This window comes from Poecilia latipinna, unplaced genomic scaffold, assembly GCF_001443285.1.
Source record: "Poecilia latipinna isolate Pla-1442-1.1 unplaced genomic scaffold, P_latipinna-1.0 Scaffold397, whole genome shotgun sequence".
NCBI lineage: Eukaryota > Metazoa > Chordata > Actinopteri > Cyprinodontiformes > Poeciliidae > Poecilia > Poecilia latipinna.
The window spans coordinates 170,256-190,623 of record NW_015113013.1 but is presented as its reverse complement, the minus strand read 5'-3'; the positions used below and the strand labels follow the sequence as shown (position 1 = coordinate 190,623).

Below are 20,368 nucleotides of genomic sequence, written 5' to 3'. Positions count from 1 at the left end.
CCAACAACAGCAACCAGCAACAACAACCAGCAACAACAACCAGCAACCAGCAACAACAACCAGGAACAACAACCAACAACAACAACCAGCAACAACAACCAGCAACAGCAACCGGCAACAACAACCAGCAACAGCAACCAGCAACAACAACCAGCAACAGCAACCGGCAACAACAAACAGCAACTGGCAACAACAACCAGCAACAGCAACCAGCAACAGCAACCAGCAACAGCAATCAGGGTTAAACTGAACTTTACTGGGACTTTGTGTCTAATCCAGCCAGTCTTTATTAGTTATTATCAGTTAAATATAACTGATATATTTTTTTATAAGTTTTTATAAGTTAGTCTGTTTTTCTTGGCAGAATTCACAAAGTATTGTGATTATATTTATGTTGAAAAATTGATTCAGTTATAGATTGATAAACAGGAAGACGATTATCTATGATTTCAGAAAGTTTTAGTTTCATAAATGCTGTAGTTCCAGTTAGTTTTAGTTTTCACACTAATTACTGTTTTTATTTGTTTCAGTAAAGGAAAATGTTTGTTTTAACTATAACAACCTGAACATGAACATCCTGAATCTGCTTCCAATCTTCATCCTAAACTCTCTGCATTCGGTTCTGGACTGGTTTCCAGTTCAGGTTTCATGTTTGTTTGTTGATTCATGTGAAATATGTAGGCCGTGTTTGTGCCGCTGCTCTAATGACTCAGGCCTGAAAACGGCTAACAAGCAGCAGAAAGCGTCTGATCCAGAAATAGAGCAGCCTTCTGGTTTCACTTAGAGCGTCTGATGTCGAGCGCAGTGTCAGATAAATGAGGATGAGGCCATCTTGGAAAGTCATCAAGCTAAATGTTTACAAAGCGCTGCAGAGAGCCCATTATCCGCCATGATTGGCTCCCATATGGCCTGCTGCAGGGGCCCATACGGGGGGCCCATAACCGGGCTGCCTCAGGGAGCGCAGGGGGAACCGGCCGCCACCAAACGGGATCACGTTCCCCCAGGGGGCGCTACAACGTCACCACAGGTTCAAACTGGATTCTGAGTTTTCTAACAACAGCAAACACAAAAACCAACTGAAGATCAGAACTGAGAATGAAAACAGGACCAGCCTGCTGAGGTACCAAATACCTGGACCGGACCGCAAACGGACCTGGGCGGAGGTCACTGTTACCGGCACAGATCCAGAACAGATCTGGAGTTCATATGGACATGTTGCATGTTATTGTTTACATCCAGACGTTTTGGGCAAAACACGATTGTTTTCCTTATCACCATGGCAACGCTGCTGCAGTAGAACAACAACGTTACTAAAAACAAACCTGGAGATGAAGCTGTTGTTCATTTACAGGAGAAAACAGAAAAATAATGCAGAAAAACTTTGAAGAACAAATCAAAACCTCACGTATTCTTCTGTTAACTCGCTTTCTGCATCTGCTACATTATAAACAGACTCGTTGCCATAGCAACTGACAACAACAACACTTTTTGTTTAAGGATTCTACACCAAAAACACTCAATCATTTCCCACACAGAGAACATTCAGTCCATTTGTTTTATGTTTTCAGGCTTGGTGTTTATTTTGTGATTATTTATAGCTGATCGCAGTGGAAGATTAGCTACCGCTGCTATTAACTATCCCTGCTATTAGCTACCACTGCTATTAGCTAGGCTAACACAGCGGTGGTAAATTAGCTAATTTCAACTCCTGTTCTTCTCATGATCTGTCAGATTTGGTGTTCAGTCGCCTTTTTTAGTTTTTTGCTAACTGAACCTAAACTCACCTTATTCCACAGCACATCTACATGTTTCGGTTATCAAAGTCAAGCTAGCAAAGCTGACCTGCTTCCCTAATTAAAACTTTTCCTGACCTGGTTATCTACTTGTCTTTGTGTTGACAATTAGTACCAAAGAACTGCATCCATCTTTTAAGTATCAGGTGTAAATTTAAGATTTAGTTGTTATATTAACAACTTAGCTAAAATCAATGCTAGTCATCGTTAGCGAGCAGCTTTTTGCCCTCCAGCAGGAAGCTGGGGGCGGGATGTAGTGATGTCACACTGAAACGTGTCTGTAGATCGGATATGAAACAGTTGAAACTGCTCATTACCCAGCAGGTTGTTGCTAGGTAACCAGAGAGCGAGAGAGCAAGCTGCGGCTAGCTTAGCTAGCTTTGAGTGGCTAAAGCCTTTCCTCTACTTACATTTCCCAGAATGCAGTTCTGCACCGGGTTCAGTGAATATTCAGTATATTTAAGGTTATATTGAATGTGTTAGCTATTGATATTGATCACTTATCTATTGTGATCTATATAGTTATTGATTTATTGTGATAATTTCAGCATCTAAAAGTTTTTCCTCCCAGTTTTTTCGGCTGTTTTTATTCTAACTCCCATGAATCTGTTTTTATCTGAATGAACCCAAAAGGTTTGTTTTCTGACTGAAGCAAAGCTAAAAGCTGATGCGTTTTGCTTGTATAAAGTGTGTGTGTGGGTGTGTGTGTGTGTGGGTGTGTGTGTCTGCCCCTGCGAGGCCTCCTGGGCAGGGCCTCATTTAGAGGCAGGAGCAGAGAAAGGAGCCGTCGCCCCCTCTTCTTCTTCATCCTCTCCTTCTCAGGAAGATTAGTGGCCGTCCTTTTGGAGCGGGGCGCTGGACGGCCGGCCGTTAGCGGCTGCATTTTTCTCTGCCAGCGGGCCCTGACCCCCACGGCGGCCCCCTGCAGCTCACAGAGAGGCCCTTCGCGCCCGGCCGCCATCAATTACTCACCGTCCACCTGGTGATAAAGAAATGTGTCCTTATCGCTGATCTACCGATGGCGCCTAAAATACCATTTACTCAGCCGCCTGCTCATCCATCTCCTGCACTGGGAGCCTCACACCCAGCCCAGTGGTCCCAGTACGACTCCCAGCTTAAAGCTCATCAGGTTATCAGCTTTAGACCAAAACCTTGTATTGATTAGCAGCTCATTTATTAATACTAATAATAAATTTACCAAGCCTCTGAATGTAGAAAACATTATTCTTACTCTGCAAAAACACAAAATCCTGCCAAGTATTTCTGGTCCAGTTCCTAGAACAAATATCTCAGTATCAGGGCTGGACAATAAATCAATAATGATACGTATCAGAACAGATAAATTATCAATATCAATAGATGATCCATCTGATTCAATATTCAATAAATAGAATATTCACTGAACTGAAGGCAGAGGAAAAACTTTAGCTGCTCAAACTATCACAGCGAAGGTGTGCAGGAGGTTGGTGGAGTCGCCTCTTTGGTTACCTAGCAACAACTCTCTTACTCCTTGGTTACCTAGCAACAGCTTGTTGCATAACAGGCACAGCAGCAGTTTAAAGTTTTACCACCATTTGTCATAACTATTTAAAAATAAATACATCATGGAGAGAAAACTGGATCAGACAGGAAATATGTGACTCCAGTTTGGAAATATTTCAGATATTTAAAACAAAACTAATCAATAATTATAGATATTGGCTGATATGAAACTTTTATTTGTGATACAGTTTTCATCCATATAGTCCAGCCCTAATTAATACAACAATTTAAATACAACAAAACTGATTTACATGAAACCTTTTAGCAAAATGTATGAGCTGATGAGTCAATAATTCCTTAAGCATTTAAAACTTGGGAAAATGTTTTGCTTTAAGTGAAATAATGTTAATATTTCTGCATTATTTACTGAGAACATTGAGCTGTATGTTGCTGTAAAGTTACTTGTTAGTCAGTTTTGCCTTTTTGAAGTGAATCAAGTTATTTGCATCAGAAAGTGGAGCAGAAATACTTGGAGAGGTTTTGTGTTTTTGCAGTGCAGCAGCTTAAAGCATTTTCCGCTCTGCTTTCTTTGATATATATGGGAATGCTACGCCTGTTTAGGTCTCAACCCCCCACTTATTGTGTCCTGGGACGGCCCAGGAGGTGCTAAGTACTTTCGGTCCTCCCCTGCGAACCAGCCAGACTCAGCAGAAAGGCCTGGGAGGCAGAACGGGAGGAACTGTGGGTCGGGGAGCCGCGCGCTCATCAATCTCCCTCTCCAACGACAAACTCACTCTCAGCAAGATGTATGTCAAGAGCCACCGAAGCCAGTTAATCAAATCATTAGCTGCAGCCTCTGGCCTAGTTTACAGAGAAACACACAGCGAGACAAACACAGACACTTCCTGTGAAACATCCACCGCCAAAACAAAAGAATCACAACCAAAAGAAAATTCAGACAAAAACTAAAACCAAACACATTCATGACTAGGTTTGAATCTGGGCAGAGAATGTGAAATAAATGTTACAATATTCTTAAAATCATGAATTTAGTTAATCTGTATTTAAGTTCTGATCCAGACGTGACCATAGTAAAGGTTTCATCTAATTACAAAGATTTCATGAATGTCACACATAGTTCTGAAACTGCTAAAGCTAACTATGTAACATTTGTTTTCTTTTAATTGAATGTCTGAAATATTCAATAATTATTGAATAATCCTTGTATATGGGTTCATATCTAATTTATAAAATCATCAACATTAATTTTAAAGTACAATTTAAAATAAAAAATAAAAAACTTCTGGTGAAAACCAGCCAGGCTAGCCTTCATTTTTACTGGTTTGACTGCTTAATATTCTGGTTTATTATTAACACATTAACAAATGCTGCTGAATGAACACTGAATAACAAAATATATCTAAATACTAAAGTTAAAATCATTTTAATTTAAACAACATAATATTTCTGTGAAAATGTGATGGCTAAAAACTGCTAAAGCTAGCTAGCTAACTAGTTAGCATTGATATTCTGTCTCTTTTTATCAATTTATTGAATAAATATTAGGAAACCAGGATAGTTTATAAATAAACCTTGTGCAGGGATTAATATTTAATCATTAAAATTGTCAACATTTATTTTAAATTGCAACATTTTAAAATGTAGCTGCTAAAAATCATTAAAGCTAGCATTAATTTATTTTGCCTTTTTCTATCAGCTTCCTTTAATATTAATAACTCCCAAACAAACCAGCAACATAGATTTAAGTACTAAAATTATCAAAAATGTATTTTAAATAAAAACATAAAAGTTATTAAAAAGAAATGTGTAGAAACTGCTGGATACTGTGAAAGCTAACTAGCTTAGCATTCAGTTTTAAATCTTTTTAGTCTGTTTATTAAATAAATGTCAGGCATCCAAATATCTTTTACTTGACCCCCTTATTGGATTGTAAATATTATATAATTATTGTTTATTATAATAAACAGCATAAAATTGCTGAGTTTGTTTAACTTTTTGAAAATCTGCTTGTTGTGGGCAAGTTTTCTAATATATCCCAAATATTTAGCAGAATATGAAAATATTTTTCATATTAACAGGATGAAATATGCAGGTTTGACATTAATACAGTAAGTCAGTGGAAAGATAAAGGCTAGCTTAGCTTTAAGCTAACTGAAACTGAAACCCGTCTCTTTAAGGTTTATTAATTTATGGGAGATTAATTACGTGTATTGATAGAATTGGTTTGAATTATGTAACATTAAATAATACAGTAGATGTTTAATAAATTTCAGGTTTATTGACTTTTCCTTCTGTCAGAAAGTTTCTGTCTGAAACGCGGCGCTGCTGTGACGTATTTCCTGTGTGAACCAAGAGGTTATTTTAAAAAGGCAATAACTCTAAATTTAACTAATCCCAAATAAATCAGATCTGAATCAAACCTCTGAACGCCTATGAATAAAACCTCGTCCCTTCATCTCTGCGCCCTGACACATCCATCAATAAGCTCCGCTGGATTCTGTGTCATTTTGCTGCTTTTCCCAGTAATGTTTCCATCTGACGCTGCGGTTATGGGTTATTGCCAACGGGCCGCGGATCCTGCAGGTCCGGGCTCCGCGTTCAGACAGATGCGAGCTGTCAGAGGAAATTCAGCCTCTCATTTGAATCTATTAGCGGAGCCGCGGCGGGTCAGAGCGGAGAGAGGACTTCAGCTGCTGCTGCTTAACACCGCCGAACCGGAACCGGCGTCCAGAACCGGTGTCCAGACCGGCCTGACTCCGGGTTGGCCCGGAGCGGGAGGAAGACATCATCAGGCCGGCCGACAGGAACACCTGAGGCCCTAATTGACTCGGAGAGCACATCCATGCTTTAAACCAGTCCCGCTTGAGCTTCATTACATGCAGAGCCCATTTCCATAGGCCTCTGGGACCGGCACCGGCACCGGGCTGCAGGATAAATGACCGCTCCATGATAAATGGTTCTATTAGCGATCCAGATTGTTAAACTGTGATACAACAGACCGGAGCCCATTCATCCCTCCTGCTCTCAGGCTGCTGTAAATAGCTGGTTTTTATGTGTAAATAACATATTAAAACTCCGCATTAGCCATGTCCTCTGATAGAGACGAAATTGTTGTAAATAAATAAAGGCGGACGGGAATATAAAACAGGCGGCTGGTATACGGCTGCTGTCGGCTCAGAGGTGGCAGCAGCCCCGCAGGAAGCTGCAGTATATCAGCCGCTGCCTCCAGGTTCAAGGACCCCGCTCTCTCTGCATGCATGTTGACTTATCAGGAGCTGGCAACTGGAATAATAATGCATATTACTGAGATAAGTAATTGCGTTGTCTCATGGCGGTGGCAGACGCTCGTAGTTTAAGCGCTGGTATCTGATTGGCTGGGACAGCCACGCTGCTTGTTTATTTAAGATGAAAATACGAGGCGCTGATAGGAGGAAGACTTATGGAGAGAATCTTTATTTAGCTGTTAGAAGATTAAAAACCTGCTGCTGATATTGGAAATATAAATATACAGGCGAGCCGAGAAGTTTGGGTCACATACAGAGAGAGGATGAAATAATGAGGAAAAACTGTAAACTCTTTAAACAAACAGTGACGGTAGAGTTTGGTAGAGAGGTAATAATAGTTTTAATGCTAGTAAGAATTAACCAAATAGTTTCTGTTCGGTGGGACTCTCCGGCTGCGTTTCATTACAAACATGCACAAAACTACAACGTGAATATTCTGCTAATATTGAAAAACATAATTTCTCAATCACGTTTCCATTAAATAAGAATCTGAATAAGTTTGATAAGTTCTCAACACGTCATACTCCTAATACTTCCTGTCTTCTTCTTGGTTTGGCCAATAGAAAAATCCGGCTGTTGATCATGTGACTCGACTTATGAGAAAAAAAGTTTCCATTGCAGTTTTGTGAAATAAACTAATTTCAATTGGTTTATTTCACCAATTGAATTTAAAGTATGATGTAAAATGTAACCCCAACCCATTTTGTACATTTTATAACCCGACTCATCCTAGTGGCAAAACGTTTTATGAAAAATCAAGAGTGTTTCTGAAGTTGCCGTGTTTTCATTAAGCAAATTAAGCCACTTCTGCTAATCTGCTAATGGTGCAGCTAATATTTTGCTTAGTGCATTTTATAACTTTGAGAAACATTTAACACTGTCTGAAGTTAGCGCTTTAGCATTAGCTTTAACTAAATACCATGTTGGTGTAGTGTTTTAGTGTGTCTTTAACTTTGAAAATGGTTAGCATTAATAACATAGTTGAAGTTAGCGCTTTAGCATTTTCTTCCACTAATTGTTGGTCTTGTGTTTTTTGTATTTTTGCTGACTTTGAAAGCACTCAGTTCTGTCAATGTAGCTGAAGTTAGCTTCCACTTAAGACATTACTAGTGTAGCATTTTTGCTAACTTAGAAAACTTTTAACTGTCAGGTAATTGAAGTTAATGCTTTAGCATTAGCTTCCACATTGTTAGCTTAGCCCTTTTGCTAACTTTAAAAGCATTTAATGCTCTCATGATAGCTGAAGCTAGTGCTTTAGCTAAGTATCATGCTGGTGTACCGTGTTAGCATTAGCAGAACTAATTTCTATGGCTAGATCTTCAGAGTTACTGCAGCTAACGTTCAGTTAGCATCGCCAGCCACTGTTAAATAGTTGATTCGTCTGGACAGTCAGGTTGGTTTTTCCTCTTAAACACCAGAGTGTTGGAACCAGAACCAGGATAAACCATCCAGTCTGGTTCCTCCTGATATCTTCTGTCTGAACATGAAAGCATCGGTTTGAGTTGCTCTAGTTTGGTTTTCCCTCTGTGGTTGATCGGTTCTGGCTCAGACTACCAGCCTCTGAAGTGTCGGGTAAAATCTGCCTAAAACACAGTAAAGTTCCTCCTTTTGTCCTGTGAATATAACATGCAGCATGTGAGCAGAACATGAGGAACTAGAACCCAATCAGGCCGCTGCTCTGACCGCTCTGGGATTATTACCCGGCGAGGGAACGAGGCGGCTTTGTTCAAATATTGAAGAGGAGAGAAGTGGAGCAACAGCAGCAGCTCCAAATGTAAAGAAGTGTCCTACATTGATATTCTCATATGAACAATTAATGTTGGTCTTCTTCATCGTGGCAGGCCACCAGGTTCTCCGTCCGCTCAGCCTCCGGCTCTATTTACATTTCAAAAGTGTCCTGTCGCTCTGCATCCGGCTCAGCGCTCCGACCGCCGCCGCTGCCGTTTCTGTTTCCACTGATTCATCTGCTGTGATACGGTGGAGGTGAGGCCGACGTCCTTTAACCTCATTAAGCTCAGCTTTCATCAGTCAGCCGCTGACGTCTCTGAACAAACGTCCTCACCTCGGCTGGTTCTGGAGGAATCCTGGAACCGGGCCGCTGCAGAACTACCCAACCCAACGTCTGCCTGTCCTCCTGGACCGATACGAACTCTGATAAAACCCTAAAAATGTTCCTGGGAACATGAAGGAACAGGAGGGAACACGAGGGAACTGGACCTGGACCGACTGCTTTACTTTAACCAGAGATGGACGATTTAACTTTGGGTAAAGCTAAATACTGCTCTAAAATAACTTTTCTTTACTCTATTTGATTTGATTGTGTCGCTAAGCTGCACTTAATCAGATTTTATTTATATTTATTGATACTTTCAGTGGAAAAATAATAATCCCAACAATACAGAGGATTTAGGAGGTTTAATCATCATGACATTAAATAAAAATTATTTTCATGACATGATTTTCTACACATTTGACCTTTTCTTTTATTATTTAACTAAAAATGTTTGTTTTTTTTGGTGAAGAACTGAGATGTTAATTTTCATGTATTTTAATTTTTGCATTGTTTTGTCATATTTATAACATAATTATACAATAAATCTCATCAGGCCTGTTTAGTTCAAACAGCAGATTCTCAGAAATATATGTCATAAATGATACATTTAGCATTATTAAAGTCTAAAATAAAGTTTACATGTTTTCAAAAGTAGAATTTTTAAAAATGAGTTGAATCCAGTTTGTATCATAATTAACACATCAGGCCTGAGTGGTAACATAGTTATCACATCCAAAAGGAAACGATGGTTTAATGTAACCTTAATGTTATATCTGTTATGTAAATATTATTTATTGATTTTATGAACATGACCGACTTTAATCTAATGAGTTTTTATCGTTACGGTAGAGGATTTAGGCTGAATTCAGGTCTGGATTTCTGGTTTTATGAATATTTAAACGTCGTTCAGCTCAGCAGCTCCAGACATTTGGTCTGAAATTCTGTTTTAGTTTTGGACACGTTCAGAAACTTTCCCTGAATTCGTGTAGATGATCGTAACTCGGTGCGTTCTGATCATCCTGCTTGGTTCTGTCAGGTTCTGTGTGTCTAGGTAAACTCTGTCTTGCTCTGTTTGGTGTTTGGAGGCATCAGAACCAGGCAAATAAACTCTGGTTCTGCTGTAGGAAATGTTTCTGGCTCAAATCGTCTCCTCCATAGTAAACGTTTTCACAAAGAGCCGAGCCGCTCTGAGCTCTGCCTCGTTCCAGACTCTGTTTCCAGCTTTGTCTCCTCTTCATCAATTAATGAGCGTTTCTTTGTAATGGCAGGCCACCAAGTCCTCCATGAATGAGTAAAAATGTCACTAAATCACACGTTTAATTTGCATGTCAAAGGGCCCCATCAGCTTGCATCTCTGTCAGTTTTTGAAGCTGCGTGTCGTCCCCGGCTCCATCAACCCCGGACACTTTTTAAGGTTTTTTCTTCTCTATACTCTGGAGGTAAGAACAAGGTCTTTCGGCCTCATTATGCCCAGCTTTCATCACGCGCTGCCTGGCATCTTTAAACATGTATTCTCTCTTCCTGCCAGCCAGTGAGGATCACTGCTACTCTTCATTTAGTTCAGCAACACCAGGCTCACCTGCTCCGGCCCCCTAGCTCTGCTGTCACTCCGTGTTTTCTACTCATCCGCGTTTACCGAGCCGCGCCTGCACACGGCGCCCATCTGCATTCATGATTCTTTCATGGGTCACAGTCTATTAAGATTCCTGTCAGACATCCGCAGTGAGTCACCTCTGACTGCTGAGGGTTCCTCATCAGGCCGCAGAGAGCGCCGGCTCCCGGGACGACACTTCTTCTTTGAAATGTATATTTCATGGCTCCCCTTTGCCCCCTGGCTGAGCACCTGTGAGACCCCGGCTCATTCTCAGCTGGCTCACGGCTCATAGACAACCGGACCCGGCTTTGAAACGGCGCCTTACCTCTGGTCTCCGAGGGCGACGGCTTCTTGGGGAGGTCGCTGAAGCTGCTGCCGTCCATTTTGTCCTTTTTCTGTGCGGCTGGCGGTGACGAGGTCTCCATGGCCGACTGAGGCGCTGTGAGGGAAGAGGAGCATAAAACAGGCCGTTAACGCAGAGCTCTCAGTTTGGGAGGACACGAGGACGATCTGAGACAAACTGAGGAAGAACTCAGGTGGCTGGATGGACGCTCTGCCTGTGATCCCACTGAGGGTCACAACAATGAGCCAAGAGCCTCTAAATGTCCGGCTTTAACGAGAACTGATGGATTAAGCAAAGACAATCAGACGGTTGGAAACGTTTCCTGTTTTAAGAACCCAGAGTCAGAAACACCAACGGATACTTTAAAGGTTCATTCACACCAAACCTGTTTAATCCACTTTAACCCGACTGCAGTCTGTTTGTCTAGAAAGTCCGATTCAGTTGGTGTGAACGCTATTCGACCTCTGACCTCTGGTCCTCCAAACTTCGGTCTGGGTTCAGTTGAAGTGAACTCTGGTTCAGTTTGAATGCATAGTGAACACCAAGCAGACCAAAGCAAGAAGTAGACTTCAGCACAGGGCATTCTGGGTAAATACAACCAAAGCTGACATGCTAGCCTAGCGCTAGCTTAGCGCTAACAGCAGAAATGGCTCCTGGTCTTTAGTCAAAGACTAAAGAGAAATCCTCCAACCACTAAAATCTGACACTCCATTTTAGTTTCCATTTGGTAAAGAAGGAAGTTGCGCTCAGTGTCTTCAGAGGTTTTTTGTGCAGCGCCCCCACAGGTGAGGAGGGGAACAGGTTTTTCAATTAGTTCAGATCATTTGACTCAGTGCAGTGTGAACGAGAACCACACCGGCTAGAAATGGAACAGATGTTGCAGTTTTGGTTCCTAATCGAACTGAGTCGACCTGGATTTAAGCAAAAAGTTTTTAAAAACTCTCAGAATAACTTGACTTCTGTGAAAATAATAAAAAAATTTCAAAAAAAGGCAGATTTTTATTTTTTCATCCTGATCTTCTGTCGTATCTCATAACGTTTCAGTGAGTTTCTGCTGATTTTTTGGCCAATTTTACAATCTTGAAAATAAGCACCTTTTATTTCGTCTGGTTATTTCCACCAAATAAAACAGTTTCCCTTTTTTTTTCCAAGTTACCAAGTGAAACAACAAATGAATCCTCCTCTGTTTGCTGTAAAATCAGTGATATTTTGTCTGCAGTCACCTCAGCCTGTGATCTCGTCTCTGACCAAACCAGCAGGAACAGCAGCAGCTCAGCCGACAGGTCAACATCTGTGGTATATTGTATTTACATAAACTCGATGTGAACCGCAGCGTGAAGCTGGACATCCCGGTTGGCACCCAGCCTGTTGGCACCCGGCCTGTTGGCACCCGGCCTGTTGGCACCCGGCCTGTTGGCACCCTTTCATTCTCCAGGAATCTGAAGATAATGTTGGAGCGCTGAGCAAACATGTCGGAGGATTTGCTCATAAACCCGGCCTTGTTGTGCAGTTTACAGCTCCCGCCTTTCACAGCTCAATCTGCTCTCTGGCAGGGGGCGGACCGGGGGCTCTGGGGTCAAAGGGCGCAGAGGATAAGGAGGTGGGGGTCCAGGCTGCATGTCATCAAAGTTTATTTGGCTGTTGACCTTTCCACAGGCCCATTCAGAGCCTCAACAGTTAGAACAATGCTACTTTATCTTCAAAGCTGGATGGAAATGAAGACTGGGGAACAGAAAGTGGCATCTTCCTCCAGAACCCACTGGTCCAGAACCCACTGGTTCAGAACCCATTCCTCCAGAACCCATTGCTCCAGAACCCTCTGGTCCAGAACCCACTGGTCCAGAACCTACTGATCGGATCGGTTTCTCACACATTCACCAGATTTCAGCAGAGCAGGAACCTTCAACGCCTCATCTGGAAAACCAGTTTATGTTCACTGATATCAAATCCCAGATGTAGAGACTTTTCTCCAAACCAATCAGAATCTGAGTTCTGCTCCACATCCGGACCCGATCATTGACAGATCAATAGAAAAATCTCTTCAACAGGAAGCAGCACATCAAGTCTAAAGACATCCAGGAACTGAACCATTTCTAAAACTTCAGGAACCATGAGGAGGTCCAGAAGAGCCCAGAAGAACATCTAACCAGGATTCAGCAGTAAGAACAGAACCTGGACTGCTCAGAACCACTGCCAACCCAAAACAACCCAAAGACTTCTCACATTTACCAGAAACTTTGTGATGATCTCCAAAACCTTTGAGGAAATCCTCTGTGGACCGATGGGAGGCGATGGTCCGGTTACGTCTGGATGAAGTCAACAGAACCAGAACTTCACAATTCAGGCCTCCATACTTTGGACTGGACTGAAAGCGGACGTCCACTGGACATGTCCTCCAACGCCTGAATCAGACGCCAACGTCTCCTCTGATTGGCTGATGGATGAGTGCTAGCATCACCATGGCTGAATTATGAATATCTCATTTAACTGCCATGATTTTTAATGACTTATTGCATGAACAATTTAAACACGATGTCGCAAAATAGTTTCCAGCATTAGCAGAATATTGACGAAGATTTGTCCACATTTGTAAAGGAAACACAACCCAACTGTCTCATCAGACCTGCTAGTTTCCAGCAGGATTGTGGGAAATTAAGGAATCTGACGGAGATGCTGTGACATCACCTCAGCCAGGCGTCCATATTGGAAAGCCCAGAGAGGTCGAATTAGAACCCAGAGAGGTCGGTTTCCTCAGAACCTCCCTCCATCACGTCTCGGCCGCTGAGCAGCTGCAGGTTTCAGACTTTGATGAACCTCCAGTTCATTTACTGCCTGGTAACAAAGCAGCGCCTGACTGACAGCTCTGTCTGGATCGTCTTTATTGCTGCGGATGAATTGGCTAACAGGTGTGGGCGGACGCAGCGCGGCCTCATGGGAAGCCCTCACCACACACAGCCGCGTTCAGAAGGTGATATACAAGCCACCTGACGGGAGTCTTTCACGCCTCCCGTTCTCTGATCTGGCCTCACAAATCAATATTAGTCAGGCTCAACATTTGCTGCTCACACATTTAGCAGAACAGCGGGGCAGGAGGAAGTAACAGCTGATCCAAGAGAGACTCGGACTCTGATCTGAAACGTCCAGCAGCTCTCTGAGGAAACCGAAGGTTCAGACTGAAAATCCAGCTTCAACTCCGTCCTGCTGGACTTTAAATGGATCCATTCTGGAACTAAAACCAGATTCATTCAGCCTGATTTTTAGTCATCATCTTGTTTTATGTATTTATCCATGTATAAAATGGTAAATATTTGTTTTCCTCACAGATCCCATCATAAACCATCACACAGAAAAATGATTGCTTGGAAAACCAGAGATTAGCAGTGATGCTAACTACCTGTGTTGGACAAGCTTCTGCTAACCTGCTAATAGCAGTGCTATTTTTTAGCTTAGCACTTTAGGTTTTGCTAACTTCGAAAATATTTAGCACACTTAGCTTTCCCAAACTGTTGATTGTTTTCTAAGATTTCCTCTGAAGTTCAACGTTTGTGTTGAAGTTTTTATTATTGACTGTTAAGGATTATTAAGGTAGTTAGACGTCTATATTCATGCTCTTATTTTGAAGTCTGTTTACCCAGCAGTTCCATTTCCTCTCATTTTGTCTCTTTTTCCAAATAAAGTAAAACACAGATGGTAAAAAACAAAATATAAACATGAATATAATATCTAAGGTCATTATAGAATGCATTAGCGTTAGCATTAGCATTGGGTAGTTAAATTGGTGCTGTGATTATTTATTATGTTGGGATTATTTTTAGATGATCTATGTGTGTGTGTTGGTGTGTGTGTTGCTCTGTGAGTTAAAATGTTGCTGTGACAGAAACAGTGAGGTGTGATGTAGTTTGATTATTGATCAGCTGCAGAAATGCCGGTCGTTACAGGAAGTGTCTGTAGAAACATTGAGCAGCCGTTTGTGTGGCACAGGCTGGCCGATGAAGCGCGGCCCCCTGCGGCGGACTGGAGGCTCCCGTCACAAAGACACACAGTGATTTATTTAAGAGCAACAGATGACAAAGGGACCCCACAATAAGGTTATTTAAGGGACTAACAGCTTCACAGGGACCCTCCCCCTCTCTGCCGACTCATTGAAGTCAATGACTGTTTGTTCTCTTCTGTGACATTTCTGCTTTTAATCTCTTTAAGAGGAACTCTCACCTGTTCATTAACATTTGTGAGTGTTGGGCTAACATGCTGAACTAGTTATCGAGGCAGAAAAGAGACCAAAATGTGTGTCAAGTTGATCAAAACCCACCAAACTCCCAGAGCCGGAGCGAATATGGATCACAGCGTCAGGAAAACTAATGCTCAGCTGCTCAGGTGAGCCAGACTCCACCTTGGCTCATCACCAAGTATAACCAGCACCAAGTGTCTCCTGAATTTTTAGAACAGCTCTTGTCAAGCAAACAAATGACTCTGTCTAAGCCTGAAAGGTCACTGCATAGCAGAGTAAAATCACGGAGCATGCAGTCAATTCCTCGGCGCGGCACCCCTTACCAAGGACCACTTGCTGGAATTTATGACTGGGGCCTCGCACCTATTCTCCTCTTGAATAATAGCTGTGGTGTAAAAGAAGCCCGGGTCGGTGGCGACTCTAAAATAGAAAGCAGCTTCAAGCCGAGACGGGGTTGTTTATTGTACGAGCCAAGAAAGCACAAATAGAGGCTAACAGTGACATCTGAATTTATACCAAGCGGTTCCTCTAAACTTCAAGAGAAGCAAATGAGACCCAAAGTCCCTGATGTATCGGCTAAAAACAGAACACAGGGGAAACGTATTCCCAGCAGAGCGCGTCTGGTTTCAACACGTTCAGCAGAGAGGCTGAGTGATTCTCCTCGGAGGAATGAGCCTGGATGTTCAATATCCTGTGGCTGATCTCCTCCCGGCCTCGGCAACAGCAAACAGATGTGGCAGCCGAGTTCAGGGGAGGGTTGGCTCCCCTCCTGACCCGTCTGGGTGAACTGGAGAAGCACCTCCCACCTGTGTGGCTCCGCAGACCTTGACCTCTCTTTGAGGTAGCTTAGCGCTTCCTGCGAGGCTGCAGGAAGGGATTCCTGGCATTCCTTCGTCATTATGAGAGACCTCCTCACGTGAAAAGAAACACCAACCAGTTCAGACACCAGAACTCCGCTCTGCCTCTGGTCACCGCTGCGTTCATCCGTTATTTTAATTATCACTACACCATGAGATTCTACTGGACAGGAAAGGTCACTTTACTTTCATTCAGATGTAACTCTAAGGCTGTTTCCGTGGTAGTCCTCTTGGTTTGATTAGAGGCCAACATTGCCATATTTGTTACGTCTTCAGCTGCTGTGGTTCATTTTTGTGTTGCTCTAAAAAGCCCGTTCCCCTCCTGGCCTGTGGGGGCGCTGCACCAAGAACCACTGAAGGAAATGACAGAAAAACCAATAAAGAAGACATGAACTCGACTTCCTTCTTCACTAAATGGAAAAAAGATGGAGGTGTCAGATTTTAGCGGTTGGAGGATTTCTCTTTAGTCTTTGGCTAAAAACCACAAGCCATTGCTGCTACTAGCGCTAGGCTAACACATTAGCTTTGGTTGTATTTACCCAGAATGCCCTGTGCTGTAGGCAACTTCCTGCTTTTGGAGCGGTTTCTGGTCCGCTTGGTGTTCACATTCAAACCAAACCAGAGTTCACTTCAACCGAACCCAGACCGAGGTTTGGAGGACCAGAGTTAGCTTAGCATCCACATCTCACCACCTGACCTTTTAATGACTTATCGCATTAATAAACTTATTCACGTGATTTTTAAAATTATTCCTTATTGAAAGGAATCACTGAAATTTCAAAACTATATTGACGAAGTTTTGTGCTCATTTTGTGATGGGAAAGCGTTGATCGTAGCTGAAGCAGTGAGGCGACCAGTAGCTGATCTGAACCTTCAGCCAAACTGTCCAACAGAACCTCAGCTGGTTGGACCGTTTACCATCGCTGTAAAGTCCAAATGGCTTTCCTGCGTCCGTTTGGACGGATCATGTCCCACACAGTGTTATGGTTCCTGTGGGTCGGTTTTCTTTGCCCCCTGGTGTTTTTCTTTACTCTGTTTTCTTGGTTTCTTCTCTCCATCTTGTTCCTTCATCTGGAGTTCCTCTTCCTACCCAGGTGTTCTGGCTTTAGGCCCGTTTGGACCTGCCATGTGTCCCTCTCTTCAGGGTGGTGAACACTTTGATCTTAATTCAGTTTGGGTCAGATTAGCTCTTCACCTGATTTTAACATTTTTCCATCATTCTGACCTCAGCAGCCAAAGGAAACCAAGAATTTAATATTTTAATCTCATATTTTGTTTAACAAATTTAAAATGAGGTTTAATTCAAAATGTTCATGAAAGAATTAATTTAATTAAATTCCAGGAAATTAGAGTTTAAATCTGCATTATTTGCTTAAATACAAACTATTCAGAAAAATGACTAAATCAAAATGTGTGAAGGATCTCTGGGTTGGTCCTAAATGTTTCTTTATGAGGAAAATATTCGACTATTTGATGGAAGAAAAGAGGAAGAGGATGAGGAGGTTCAATCTGAACCGGAAGGTTTTGACGTTTTCCTCATCAGTTTCAGGATGGAGGAGCGGGACGGATTTACAGGAGCCGGAGCCCCGTCACCATGCAGCGTCTCGGACACACTGAGGTCCTTCACCGAGCGCAGTGTCCGGGGTCCTCTGGGACCCGCCGCTGTGGCGTGTCCGCGTCCCCCAGGTCCTCTAACAGGACGTTTCCTTCTGATCCCGTCGCCGCGGCGCTCTGAGGCGGCCCGGTCCTGACGGTGGCCGTCCCTTCAGGAGTTAATTAACAACCCCATCAAAGACGGGCCCAACACGGCACAGAGGAGGAACTACAGGCCCCCGGCGGCCCCCGGCCTTTGATTGGTCCGTCTGCAGGGGCCTCCAGATCTGTTTGATGGCGGGTAATTGCTGCTGCCTGATGGAGGATCTTAGAGAAGATCTGCTGGAAGAAGATCTTCAGACGGACTCTAGGAGTAAATGTTTACAGAGAGAGAGGGTGTGTGTGTGTGTGTGTGTGTGTGTGTGTGTGTGTGTGTGTGTGTCTGTGTGTGTGTTGGAGGACCCTCTGACTCCAGAGAATCAGTTTGGTTTCCAGCAGCTGAGCTCGTTACTCTGGATGGATCCGGTTCTCCTGCAGCCTTAATGATGAGCTGCACCAGCCCAGTTTACCGTCCCGACTTTAACTGGAACCAGATGAGTTTTTCTTCCACTTCAACCTGAAAACCTTCAATTATTTTCAGCCGGATGAATCAGGAGCTGCAGCGCGTCGGATCGTCTCCCTGCAGGGATCAAACCAGCAACGCTCCGGTTCTGGGACCGGTCCGCTCCAGGAACCATGTGTGTTTTAGAATGAAGGCAGGTTTTGGGGGCCTTTCCCAGAGAGGCCCCCTGTGGCCCCGGGGCCACGCTGAGCGGTAATTGCTGTGGTCTTGTTGTTTTGTGGGATAAGAGACTTTTGAGTCGCCTCAGCGGGCGGCTCACTCTCTCCCGACTCAAAATCCACAGATTCCCAGAAATTCCCAGCAGGATGTGAGAAAGAGACAGGATGAAGGTGACATCCTCATCCCAGGTTTGGGAATGTCGAACCCAAGGCCCCATTCCCTGCTCCTCCTCCTCCTCCTCTTCCTCCTCGCTGACTGCTGGAACTCTTCATCGCTCACAAAAGCAAACGCACTAAAACTTTTCTTCTGATGCAAATGAAGCGGCGGCCATTCAGGATGAGGACGGACAAAAAGATCGGCTCTGAGGCCGGAGAGGACAGGAAGCTCCGCGTTAATTATTGATCAAATCTGAGGCCTTCTCTGCTGCTTTACTAAAAATAACATCAAATATTAATACCTGATTATTTCATCTGCTGCAGAAACACAGAATGAACATTAAATAAAGGAGGAAGCTTTAAAATGATTCCACTCAACAACAAATCAGCTGAAATATTAATAATGAAAATAAAATAAAAATGAAATTTTATGAAAATTTGGAAATAAAAGAATTTTTAAAAGATTTTCTGGATTTTGTGGAGAAATTAAAATAGGCATAATGAATATAACGAAAAGGAAAAAAACAGTTTAAAAGGCAGGTTGGCGTTTTTAATTTGAATAAATGAAGTTAAAATAAAAATGAATTCCGCTGAGCACATGGTCAGCGCACTCACCGCTCCGCTCCTCTTCTTCTTCTTCTTCCCTCCAAAGCGCCTCAACTTTGTTTTCGGAGAGGAAAAGCGGCTCCAGACACGTGGATTCCCATCTGCTGCGGGACGCGCGGTGCGTGGCGCGGCACGGCGGTGCGTGGCGTGGCGCGGCGCGGTGCGGCGGCGGGCAAACTTTCACCTCCACGCAGCGCAGACTAACTCAAAGTGAGGAGAAGTTGAGAGAAGCGTCCAGCTTAGGGAGGAAGAGGAGGAGGAGGAGGGAAAGTTTGAACCCGGAGGAGCGGAGAGGAGGAGAAGTTGAGCAGGAGGAGGAGGAAGGAGAGGAGGAGGAGGAAGTTTCACCGGGATGCTGCGGAGCTTCCAGGATGCGCTCCTCCTCCTGATCCCACTGATCTCTCACATTCAGGCGTCATTTTAAAACCAAACCAGCCGCTTCAGTTCATGCAGTTCGGATCCATCTGCGGCTAAATTACTCCGCTTTTCATCAGTTTGAGTGTTTATCTAGAGCTTAACTTGTGCAAAAAGTGGCGCAAATTCCACAGCTTCCTGCAGTCCTTTAAAACCCGGAGAACTGGTCCTGGATCAGCAGCAGAACCGCAGAACTCCACAGAACTTCCTCCTGGTTCTGTCCAGCCCTGACCTCTAGCGGCGGCTGGCCGGTACTGCATGCGGCCCTGCTCGCCTCATTTCTGCCGATCAGCGGGCAGATTTAAATCAAATTTTCAGTTTTCAGCTACGAACAGATTAATTATCAATATTATTATTTTTAGAATGATGTCAGAATGACGTTTCAACCTGCAAAATGTAAATCAATCCTTCAGCTCATTTATTCACAGATAAATTCACCGACTGAAGGTAAAAATGTATCAGACTAATAATTAATTTGCAAATATGCTGTTATTAATATTGGAATAAATTACAGAAAAAGGCTTAAAATGTGTAGAAATTACTAATATAAATATATGTCTGCATCTTCACTAATAAACATTAAAACAATCAAATTGTTCTCAAACGTTTCTGGAGTAAAACATCTTAATCTTAAAAATTATAACAGCATAATTGTAATTTTTTTGCTGCAGAAATGTTTCATACCAATTTCGTTTGTTTTTAAGAAAAAGACTAATTTGTTAAATTGTTTTAATTTTCATGAGTTACATTTTGATGGATGCAGTTTGTATATATTTTATTAAACTCGTGTTTTTGTCCATTTACAGCAATGAATTATGGGTAATGCATTTTACCGATGAGGAAAATATTCAAATAGAAAAATACTTTAATTCCAAACGGAAACCAAATTAAACATTTAAATTAAATAAACCATACTAATGTTTAATCCTGATCGAACAGGATTAAATAGTTCTTTGTTCAAAACATAAAATAGCAAAATGCTCCTTTTGTTTTCATGTTTTATTTTCCTGCCTGTATTAGTTGACAGAAGGAGGTTCGTAACCTGCAGGAAAACAAATTACAGCTTGAGATATATATATATATATATATATATATATATATATATATATATATATATATATATATATATATATATATATATATATATCTCTATATTTATATATA

General features: G+C 42.6%; 1 protein-coding gene across 1 annotated transcript in view; it reads right to left on the bottom strand.

Annotated features, from left to right (window-relative positions):
* Positions 1-19,840, bottom strand: part of LOC106950373 (zinc finger protein GLI2-like) — a 50,635-nt gene extending 30,795 nt beyond the window's left edge. The window contains exons 1-2 of the mRNA XM_015037175.1: positions 18,800-19,840; positions 10,553-10,666 (exon numbers count right to left, since the gene is read on the bottom strand). Of these exons, the coding sequence (XP_014892661.1) occupies positions 10,553-10,652 (100 nt within the window). The 5' untranslated portion in view covers positions 10,653-10,666; positions 18,800-19,840. The remainder of the gene's footprint in view (positions 1-10,552; positions 10,667-18,799) is intronic.
* Positions 19,841-20,368: the final 528 nt, after the last annotated feature.